This window comes from Thamnophis elegans, chromosome Z, assembly GCF_009769535.1.
Source record: "Thamnophis elegans isolate rThaEle1 chromosome Z, rThaEle1.pri, whole genome shotgun sequence".
NCBI classification, from domain to species: Eukaryota; Metazoa; Chordata; class Lepidosauria; order Squamata; family Colubridae; genus Thamnophis; species Thamnophis elegans.
Window position 1 is genome coordinate 81,388,223 of NC_045558.1, and position 12,246 is coordinate 81,400,468.

A 12,246-nucleotide genomic window follows, 5' to 3' on the forward strand; every position below is an offset into this window, starting at 1 on the left:
AGTGGACTGGAAGATAAAACCTATAAAGAACGGTTGCTGGAATTGGGTATGTCAGAATGAAAAGAAGGACTAGAGGTGACATGATAGCAGTGTTTCGATATCTCAGGAGTTGCCACAATTAAGAGGGAGTCAAACTATTCTCCAAAGCACCTGAAGGCAGAACAAGAAGCAATGGGTGGAAACTGGTCAAGGAGAGAAGCAACCTAGAACTAAGGAGAAATTTCCTGACAGTTGGGACAATTAATCAGTAGAACAAACTTGTCTCCAAAAGTTGTGAATGCTCCAACACTGGAAGCTTTTAAGAAGAGATTGGACAACTATTTGTCTGAAATGTTATAGGAGGTGGACTAGAAAACCTCCAAGCTCTTCCAACTTTGTTATTCTATTTCGTTCTAAATTTCAAACAATCCAAATATGGTAGCAAGAATACTCTAAGAGTATAATACCGATTCTCTTCTTGTAATAAAGATTCCCTATTTATTTCTCCACATATGATAAAATACTTGTTTTTGGCTTGGCAGGTCTTAATAATGAATAAGTATTTGCATGAAATACTTGAGTGTTTATTACATCTTGATCAAAATGCATTGTTCATTTAAAGTTGCATAATGTGAATATTAAGTTGATAGTTTCTTATACATTCTGTATCTTTTAATGGCAGTAGCTTAACCCTTTTGATTAAAAAAATAAAATGAATATATACATATAACGTTCAGGTAAATTTCTAATATGCTCCAGTTAATTGAAAAATATTCCATAGGCAGTACAATTGCCTACAACTCTGGTATTGCATTGGGTAGATTTGCCCCTTTGAGAAAATAAAATGAAACTTGACCAACAGTATAAAATGAATACCATTGTTTGAATGTTTATTTCTAAACATTTAAGTGTAAGAAATCCCGTTTTGTACAAAAATACCTGAAAGATAACAATTAAGTTCACTAGTTAAAAAAAAAGGAAAGCTATTTACAATATGAAGCAATGCATATTGAATAAGAGGTTGTGTCCCTTAAGTTAATAATTTTTGCATTCCCTGATAACTTTTATTTCATTTTACAGTCACAATAAAATCTTGTGGTATGATAATATAGTTTATGCTAAGCAAGTCTTGCCACTGGAAAGGTGCATTGATTGGTCAAAATGGTCAGGTACTTAGTGCAGAAAAGTTAAGACAAAACAATCTAAAAATAGAGGCACATTTTTCTTCAAGATTAATTCAACAAATAAAAAGCTGTACTTTTTTTAAAAACAGAAAATAATTTATCTATTTTTTTTAAAAAAAATTACCAAATGGGTTGGCATTTTCCTTCTTAACATATTACAAGATGCTATATGACATATTTTATTTACAAAACAATCACAGCCAAAAATAAAATAAAATCAACAGGCTCCAGAAACAACCCTGAGCATTCCTCTTTACATTCATGTCATTTAAATATTTTTTTAAAAAAAATCAAATTTCCTTCACCCCTTATTTCCTAAGTTGTCAGATAGCTGTATCTGTTAGTAATTTTAAGATGGGTTAGATTGTACATTTCCAACAAAGGGAAGAAATGCAATAATTACATGCTCAAGTAATTCTGAAGATAGTACAAAACAGTTTGCCCTCTTCATTCAAATTTATAGTAAGAACTTAAATTGTCAAATTCAATTACATGCAATTTTTATAACATGAAACTATGTCTGGGAAATTGAACAATTGGAGCCAAGATACTGAAAAATAACTTAATTTCTAATAAACTCAAACAACTTCACTTATATTTGAAAATCAGTATTTTGAAAAAAAAAAGTTTAAATCCATTTTACAAGTCAACTCATATTACTTTATAGATGTTTACAAAATATGTAAAACATAATAATCAAAATATTTCTAACAAAAATCAAGTTTCTTCATTGTATATATAGAAATTTCATAGGAAAACCCCTATTAGATTTGTTCTGTAAACTAAAATACAGTGTTTTTTCATCTGCTATGGAAAATCAAGCTGGTTATATTGTTTTAAGCTACTCTTAACAGTATATGATTACTTGTGAATAAATAACTGTACACAATTTCAACTGTTCAGATTGCTATTAATCACATGCAATAATTAATATTAATCAATATAAAGGTTCAAGATTCCTGGAGCAAGAGAGAAGATATTTCACTCCCAAGTAATTCTGAACATTCATAGGCTGGAACATATTTCTTGATACATAAAACATGAAGCACTTCCTATATGCACTTAACCAGCATCCCCAAAAGACGATAATCATAATCATGGACCTTATTTAAGTGCAAGCTATCAATGAAAGAAGTGTTGCTATGTAAACATGAAAAGCTGAAATATTAACAAGCATTGCCTTGATTCCATTGTTATTAAATTCTCACATGGTATATCTCCATGCGCACAGTTATGCAGAATTAGAAAACATGAGCCAATATCATTACATTGACAGGTATCTCACTTTTGTGGCATTTAATTTTATTTGCCACATTTACAGCTAGAAAGCTGTGCCTTTCAAGAGAAATAAAGCATTATTTGTTCTGCATAGCTATGTACAAATTAACATTCTAAGTATATGGTTTTAGGAAGCCTAAACCAGAACTCATAGTAGGTGATGAACTAGGACTTGAAGTAAGGTTTCTCTAATTGTTACGGATACTGGCATGTAAATTTTAGAGCATAAATCCTAAAAAAAGTCAATTGTCTGAACTGTCAATGGCATTTCTTTCTGTGGCAGAGACCGCTGAGCATATAATTTCCAAATGAAAATGATTTATCCAGTTATTATACTGCTACACTGTATTTCTCTCTTTTACAGCTAGACTGAAATAGATGGAGATAATGTGAAGCAGTGCTTGAGGGATGATTTCCACAGTTTTGACCAAGCTCACAGTCCAGCAGCATGTAATCAGACTGCATTTCTCACATTTACTTTACTGAAAATCATATTTATCATGTCATCATTTAGGAAAAGTATATTCATGCTGCTGGAGGACTCAATATCTAGTTATAATTAGAAGATAGAGAATGCTACACGAACCCTCCTTCTTTGCTTTCACTTTTGATTCTATTGATAATTTGTGCAACTCCAACAATAGTATTTTCATTAAGCTAAGAAACATAAAATCAGAACTGTGCTTCGGTTATTAGAAAATACACATTCAGAGAAAAAATAATTGGAAGGAACATGCAGACTTACAGAGCACTCTTGAATTCCTAACCATGGTTAGAAGACTAGGCAGTGTTAATATGTGCAATGGAGCTATATCATACATTCTGAAGAGTGAAGGAAATAATGCTAAAAATAGAAAACACTGATTTGTTTTATACCAAATATACTACATAAATGACAATCAATTCACTCCCAATCAAAACATAAAAAGAAAAAAAGCCAGATGATTCCAAATACTAAAATAATCATTCAATGCTAAACTGGCTACTGACAGTGGATTTTCCCATGGCATTTGTGCAAAAAGAGGATCTCCAGCAGATTGGGAAGGAGCGGGACAACTGAAACATTTCAAATCATCTGTGCATAGAAGTAGAATCCTCTTTCAGACACACAGTCATTATATTATAAAGCATACACTAGTGGATTATTTTTTCCTTCCCAGAATTGTTCTCCATGTTGCTTCTTCAACACAAATGGTGGAGCACTTAATTTCAAAAGGGAGAAGCTATTTTTTGTTTTTAGATTATAATAAGGCTGAAACAAATTACTCAATATATGATTTAGAACACCCAAATCAGGCATCAATTTAAAAACTGTATCATCTAATATAATTTTCAAAAGGAGTGCAAAAAAATTGAAAGAGAAAGAAGGAAGGAGGAATATAAAGAAAGCAAACAATAAAAAAAAAGAAAATACTCAGTTTTAAATTGTCAAGATTTATCCAGGGCAAGAGTTCATTTCACTAATTTTGCTTCACAAGCTAGACTCTGTTATGTGGCAAGTCAAGGGACAATTTCCAGTTTTGTTTAGTGTTTTTACATATTTTTTCCCAAGGGTTTTTTTTTGGGGGGGGGGGCAGTTGCTGGGACACTCAGCAGAATCAGGCATAGGATTTAGATGATTAAAAAAAACAAATCTTGGACTGTTGGCACCAGCTCAAGCATCCCTTTCCAAGTCCCCTAATTTTGATGATACATTTTGTTCCTCAAAAGCAATTACAAGTTGGCTTAATGTCCCAAGGTCAACTTTCTTCAACAAAACTTTTCTTCCATCTCCAGTCTTGAAACAAATCAGTTATCAGCATGGACTGGTACAGAGGTCACAAGGCCACCCGGATGCAATGATGTTTGAGTTTACAAGGCAAAACTCCCTTGTTTAATTGATAGAATTCAACAAGTTGTATTAGGTCAGTGAATTTGGTGCTGCCATCATCTAGACTGAAAAATATCTGTCCGTCATCTTCACACTTGAAAAATGAAAATGAAACAAAAATAAAATGCTAAAGACAGAAAACAGATTATTCAAAAAGGAGTGTTAAAATATCTCATCCAGTATATCTATTCCCTAGTCATTTCATTATCTCCTAGCTACATAAATTCCACAACTCTTAGATTTCTGTGGAATCACAGTTAATTTCAAACAAATCAGAGTTCTCAATCAAAGTACAAATGACCCGGCTCAAATTGCTCTATTTTGAACACATTATGCAAAGACCTGTGCAAATCCAAAATCTTTTTTAAAAAAAATTATGATGAAAAAGTTCAACCTCATCAGCCCACAGCACAGTTGTCTAGAGAAGACTCTTATGCTGGGAAATGTGGAAGGAAAGCTAAGTAGAGGATGAACATCAGCCAGGTCGATGGACTCAGTTACAGCAACAGTGGGTGCTCCCTTGGAATACCTGAAGAACCACATTACGAATAGATCATCATGGAGAAAATATATCTGTGTGGACACTGAGAGTTGACAGTAAATTGATGGCAGAATATCAATTAAAATAATATCTCTTTCCAAAGTATTAACAGGTTAAGCAACTTAAGATCAATTAATTCCAGTAAATCAATGCAGCATTTAAAGTTAAGAAATAAAAGGAAGTACAGTGGATGTAGAAAGTCTACATTCCCTGATAAAATGCCAGGAATGATCTTTTTTATAGGTTTTATAAGTTATAGGTTTTTGACCTATAAAAAATATCAAACCAAGGTGAATCACTTTATAATTCTTTCCACCTTTAATATACCATATAAACTATGCAATTCAATTAAAAAACAAACTGAAACAATCTGAGAGAAAAAAAATTAACAATAAAAAGCTTACAATAATGAGATTGCATAAGTATGTATACTCTTAAACTAATACTTTGCTGAAGCATCTTTTCATTGTATGACACAATCAGACTTTTGGGGAAGGAGCCTATCATAGCATGGCACATCTTGCTTTGGGAATCTTTGCCCTTACTTTCTTGCAAAAGTGCTTCAAAACTGTCAGATTGCAAAGGCACCTTCTAGACTCAGATTTCTTCAGATCACCCACAGATTTTCCATTGGATTCAGGTCTGGAGTCTTGCTGGGCTATTCTGGAATTTTGATCTTCTGGTGAAATTGTTGTGATGAAAAGTGAAATTCCTCTTCATCTTCATTTTAGCAGAGGCTTGAAGATTTTGTGCCAAAATTGACTGATATTTGGAATTGACCATAATTTGCTCCATCTTAATTAAAGCTCCATTTCCAACTGAAGAAATGTGGCCCTAAATAATGCTGCCATCACCATGCTTCATGGTGGGTTCATAGCATTATTTTTGCCCCAAACATACTTTTGGGAATTATGATGAAAAAGTTCAACTTCAGTCTCATCAGACCATATTTTCCCATATGCTTTTGTCAGATTTGTTGTGCATTTTTGCAAAATGAAACCAGGATTGGATATAATATACTAAAGACAGATCAATAATTTAAAAATAGATTTATAGTTTAAAAAATTTGAGAAGGGGCTGTTTCGCATGGGGGGAGAACTAATTTCATAGTAATGTATTAATCAGTATTCAATTAGGTGTGTGTGTGTGTGTGTGTGTGTGTGTGTGTGTGTGTTGCTCACAGCCGAGATATGATCAATACAGGAGATTATTGTCACACATAATATACAACCTGTATCTGCCATATTTCTCCACTTGTTGATGGCTTTCTTACTTTGTTCCATTGCTTGGAAATTGCTTCTCCTGACTGATACTTTCAAAGAGTGAGATCCCTTTGATTGTCTGAAAGCTCTTTGCAGACCATGACTGTTGTTCTAAGAAGCAACTGAAGTAAATAACCAGAAAAATCCTACCGGCACAGCTGATGAACTTTATGTGGGCTTGATCAGAGTCACTTAAATTAATGACAAGTATGCACAGACTACTATTAACCATCCATTTGAATGTGATTGTTTAATTCTGAACACAACCACATCCCCACTTATAAGAGGGTATGCATAACACTTATGCAGCCACATTATTCTAGTTTTTTTTTATTCCTCACTAGACATTTTATCTTTGCTTTTCAATCTCCACTGCATATGTTAATATAAGACATTGTATAGCTAGTATACAAATATGAATATGAATATGAATATGAATATATATATATATATATATATATATATATATATATATATATATATATATACTTAAAGTCACAACCCCTGGTATGCCCAAGTATGGGAGGAAGGTCACACTTCTACTCTCTGTCATTAGGCTCGTCACAAGAGACCATCCAGACAGAAACCCAATATTTTTTACTGTTGCCTTTTTGTTACATTTGCTTTTGTTACATTTACATTTATCAGCATAAATATAGCATATATATATATATATATATATATATGTATGTATGTATGTATGTATGTATGTGTGTATATATATATATATATATATATATATATATATATATATATATATATATATATATATTATACAGAATAAACCATGTATCCGAGACTGACAATCCTACACTTAAGTAGGTAAATGTTAATATTTTAGAAACATTAAGGGGACAGAAATAAATGCACATTCTGAAAGATATATCACCACCCAATACTGCCTGGGTGGAATGTTATACTTACTGGTAAAATCTGAAAATGTTTAATTTTTTGATGATGACACAATGTAAGTACAAATGCCTTTGGATTACTCTGGCTGTCCCGAAGAAGAAATAATCTACAAAATAACATTGTATGTTACTACCAAATTGACTATATAGTTCTTATAAACAAAAAATTCCACTGTTTATGATATTATCAATACATAACACATTCCATGTCTTTTCATAAATAATCTAATATTTCATTGATAAAAATAATATAAATAAAAACTATACATAAGCTTATATTCTATGTATGTTCAAGGATACAATATTTTTAAAATAATTTTTATTGAATGTTTTAATCTTTAAAAACAGAAAGAAAAACACCACAAGAACAAAAAACAAAACATGCATAACAATATAAAGTAATTATACAGCCTTCTCTAACAGCTTTCCTGTTTAGTCTTTATAATTCTCCATTCTGCATTGCCTTCCTATTGCTTTAACCTTGTCCTATAATATAACAACAGTAGTGCTAACACTTACAATAATATTAATTATTTATATCGCCATATATTTACATTCTCTATTTTCTGTTTTGGCTTCTGTTTTCTAGCAACTTATAAATTTTATTCCATATTTTATAAAAATCCGATTCTTCTCTTTCTTTTAGTTCTATTGTCATTTTGTCCATCTCTGCACATTTGAGTACTTTTCTGATTATTGTTTCATCTGCAGGTGTATTGATTTTTCTCCAGTTTTGTGCGAAAGCAATTCTGGCTGCAGTGAGTATGTGTATGATTATGTATTGAGACTGTTTATCCATTTTTTGGTCTGATAATCCTAACAAGAATGCTTCTGGTTTCAGTTCTATTTTTCGCTCTGTAATTTCTTCCAACCATTTCCGAATTTTGCACCAGTATTTCCTTGTGATGGGGCACGTCCACCACATATGGTAAAATGTTCCAGACTTGTGGCTACATCTCCAACATTTGGGGGATAAATTTGGGTACATTTTTGCCAATCTCGCTGGAGGCAAATGCCATCTATAAAACTCTCTCTACAGATTTTGTAATTCGTCTTCTTTGTCTTTCTGCTCCCCATCTCAGGCACCGATTTTCTCTCTTTGGAGACTCACTTAATTGCTCTATTGTAAATTCCACCAACTTAGAGAAGTGTCTTAGAGTTTCAGGTTATTTAACACTGTCCACTGATACTTCTGCCACTTCTCACTTTTTTGCTTCCTCCACCATTAATCAGACTGTCATATCTCCGAACCAGGCCATGACCAAGCCATAACAGTTCGTCTTGCCTGTGTCGGATTTCAGGGATCCAACCTTCGCAATGAGAGATTGCTCTTCTCCTCGTCACCTCTGGGTATTCCCCTCACTATCGCTGTCCTCTCCAAGGCTCAGCTTTGCTGCTGACAGCTTCCAGACATGAAAAATCAGACAGGGAGAGCAGAGACTCACTTCCCTGCAACTGCTCCAATGTGACATCACCCAGGGACTCTCAAAGATACAACATTAATTGTTTGATTTCTTGCAATCTGAGCATTAAAGTAATTTTGGAGTTTATTTTATTTAGCATATGAAAAATATGTGGACTTATAGTAGTTCAAATGTTAATGTCAAGTCCACCCAACCATTCAAGGATAAAATGGTGTATGTTGAAAAAAATCAGACATTGAGCCAGTGTAAGCTTGATGGACAATCGGACACAATGTGGTGGATATTTTGTCGAGGAGCACCACAGTTGCACTGAGACAAGACCCCACTTAAACAATTGAGTCCTGGCAGACACTATGTCCTGTTCAGAGTTAACCAATGCTGACGAGGAAGGTCAAAACCTGGCATCTTTTATATAGGGTCATCTATGTAACTGCCTGTATCCTGGTGTTCAGCAGCCCATTTGGCTTTCCACAGTGTATGGATGTCAAAGTTGTTTGACAGTTGAGCGAGTGCTAGAGAGAGCTTCCTGGACGTAATCCTGCCAATTGATTGAACCGTACCAATTTTGGAGTATTCCAACTCAATAAGCAAGTACACGGTTCATGCAAAGGGCTTAGTTTGAGTCTTGAAAGCTGTGGTATAGAAGATCTGAATTAGCAAAGAACAGTTATTACTATTTGTTTTTCCAAGGATTTAACTCAAGGTGAACATTATGTAAATTTATTAGCACACTCATTTCAGGGCTTCTACCAGGATTTATAGGCTATAGAATAAATAGTACACAATTAAAAAATACATACCCATCCACAAGACCCTGCTGTTTAATAATCCTATGTGATTCTTCTCTTGAGATCCTGCCATGAAACCAGTGTTGTGTCCTATGAATAACTAATGAAAAAATGGTTACAGCTAACGTATTAAAATATATATATCTACATTGCAGTATATGTTTTATCTTTGTTTATTATGTTCCTAACTACAAGAATTCAAATTAGGATTTCTGGTGGTTCATGCTATAAAGACAGAACAAAACAAAAATATAGTATTAATAAAATAAAAATAATATCACGATGCAGTAATACAAAGTTAAAAAATTGGTTCTGAACAATGAAGTTGCTCATTTAACTTTAGAGGGAGAGCATTCTCTAATATGAGGCACTGTAACTCAGAAACAAACCTTTTGGACCCTAGACCCTCTGGCATCATGGGCTCAGATGCCATTAGCAGAAGTTGATGATGGAGAGTAAGTTCTTGGAGGTTTTCTGTATAAGAAAAGTGGCCCTCTATTTACCTTGCTGCTAAGCCACAAATGACTTGTGAAAATGTAATTTGCATTGAATTTCAATGAAATATATCTCTAACACACTAACACACACATACACACAAGATATTCTTTATATTAAATGTACTCATACGTTGTTGGCCCAATTACAGTGATTAGATTTTCTATTATATATCAATTTTTTAAGCTATTATGAGCTCTCCAAAGTTACTTTCAGTGAGATTGTGATTATATAAATTTGACTGATAGAAAGATGCATAGATAGAACAGATATGAGAATTACATAACATTTTAAAACCCCATCTCCTACCTAACCACTGTACTTATTATGGACTGGACTGTTTTATACTTTTAGAAGTACTATGCATCTTTGTTCTGTTTTATACTTTTAGAAGTACTATGCATCTTTTTTTAAGTATCAAAAATGTATGTATTTAAGGAATTTATATGGCTGACCAACACAAACTTTGCAAATACAGATGACAGACCACAGACTAAAAACAAAACAGGTTCAACTGATTTTTGTGTTTATTTATATTAATTTTCTTTAATATAAGTGAAGTCTTGCATATCTCCATTGATTTGTTTTATTTATTTATCTAGTCAGTCTGCTGGTCTCACCACTGTAATAAAGATGGGATATAACACAAGCTTCTCTAAAATGATGTGAAATAAATTCAGAAATGCTTCAAAGTAAGGAAGGTTTCTGCATTTGGATCTGTTTAATCTGATCAATCTTATAATCATAAACCAGAAAGTAGAATTTTCAGCAGAACAAATAATTATGTAAATTATGGATATCATATACAACAGGTTCTTATAAATGTCTCTAATATAAAAGAGTTTTTCTTTAAAAAAATGAAGTAACATTTTTCTTCTTAGTACATAAACCATAATGAATTACTTCATTTTTTATGTCCATTATCTTAACATTTTAAGTATCATTAAGATTACAAACACACACACACACACACACACACACACACACACACACACAAAGTACTATAAGTTATTGAACAGAATAAAACCTGTTTAGTAATCAACCCAACCAGGACCCAAATATTTAAAGGTTGGAAAAGCCATTTACTGTACAGGTAATCCCCAGTTTAAGAATGAGTTCTCTTTCCAAGATCTGTCCTTAAATTGAATTTGTAATCCAGAACAGTTTTATTATACAACATTGCTTAAGTAAAATTGAACTTAAAGTAATCAACCCAACCAGGACCCAAATACTTAAAAGTTGGAAAAGCCATTTACTGTACAGGTAATCCCCAGTTTAAGAATGAGTTCTCTTTCCAAGATCTGTCCTTAAATTGAATTTGTAATCCAGAACAGTTTTATTATACAACATTGCTTAAGTAAAATTGAACTTAAAGCACTGTATATTTAACTCAAATTTTACTACAATAGATATCCTTAATTATGGGTCAAACTTACACTGGAGTATTCTTAACTCAGTGATTTGCCATACTACCATGTTTACTACTGATTCATGGGCTAAGTTCAGCATTAATCGGGTGTAAAGTAAACACTGACAGGCATTTAAAATACAAAGACTTCTTTAACTCCTGATGACTACATAACCCTACTGTATGTAGTCTTGACAATAATGTTGAAATAGTTGGTGACTACCTTTTCCCAGATGTTTCAACATCTTGGTCTAGCTTGTTATCCTTAGATTTTATGGTGACTATTATCCAACCTCCTTCTTAGCTTTTTTAAGGTTAGTGAAGATTGTTACATTGAAAATTAAGTACACTGTATGGACAATTACTAGGCAAATGAGTATTTTGACCATATCATCACTTTAATGTATATTTTCCACCTTCAAGCTGTATAAACCTGAATGCTGAGTGGATATAAGCATATCAGTGATGTGAAGGAGGGAGGGTGTGGCCTAAAGAAACCAACCCAGACAGCTTCTTTTCCTCAGGCAAAATGGGCCAAAAAATAGATTTAACTGACTTTGAAAAGTCAAAAATTGTAGTCTTTCACAGGGATGCAGCACTCTTGAAATTGCTAAGATATTGGGGGTGATCACAGAAACATCAAATGTTTTGTAGCAAATATTCAACAGGATTGCAAGAAACGTGTTGAAAAAAAGGACACACTTTAATTGCTAAAGATTTGAGAAGAATCAAACGTGAAGCTACCAGGAACCCATTATTCTCCAGTGCTGTCATATTCCAGAACTACAACCTACCTGGAATGCCCAGAAGTACAAGGTGTTCAGTGCTCAGAGACATGGCTAAGGTGAGGAAGGCTGAAACCTATCTACCACTGAACAAGACATATAAGTTGAAATGGCAAGACAGATTTTTCAAAGGTGTTATGGACAGATGACAGACCAGATAGATGGGCCCGTGGCTGGATCAGTATGGCACAGAGCTCCACTTCGACTCAGATGCCAGCAAGTGGAAGGTACTGGTATGGGCTGGTATTATTAAAGATCAGCTAGTTGGACCTTTTCAGGTTGAAGATGGATTCAAAATCAACTCTCAAATCTACTGCCATG

The 12,246-nt window shown here is 33.3% G+C and overlaps 1 protein-coding gene across 4 annotated transcripts in view; it reads right to left on the bottom strand.

The window, feature by feature from the left end:
* Nucleotides 1–843: 843 nt before the first annotated feature.
* Nucleotides 844–12,246, bottom strand: part of GRB10 (growth factor receptor bound protein 10) — a 141,941-nt gene continuing 130,538 nt past the window's right edge. For 3 of the 4 annotated variants that reach the window (XM_032237917.1, XM_032237916.1, XM_032237918.1), the window contains exons 15-17: nt 9,250–9,337; nt 7,039–7,132; nt 844–4,438 (exon numbers count right to left, since the gene is read on the bottom strand). In XM_032237917.1, coding sequence (XP_032093808.1) covers nt 4,259–4,438; nt 7,039–7,132; nt 9,250–9,337 — 362 coding nt within the window. In that variant the 3' untranslated portion in view covers nt 844–4,258. The remainder of the gene's footprint in view (nt 4,439–7,038; nt 7,133–9,249; nt 9,338–12,246) is intronic. The other variant, XM_032237919.1, reaches the window with a different exon arrangement.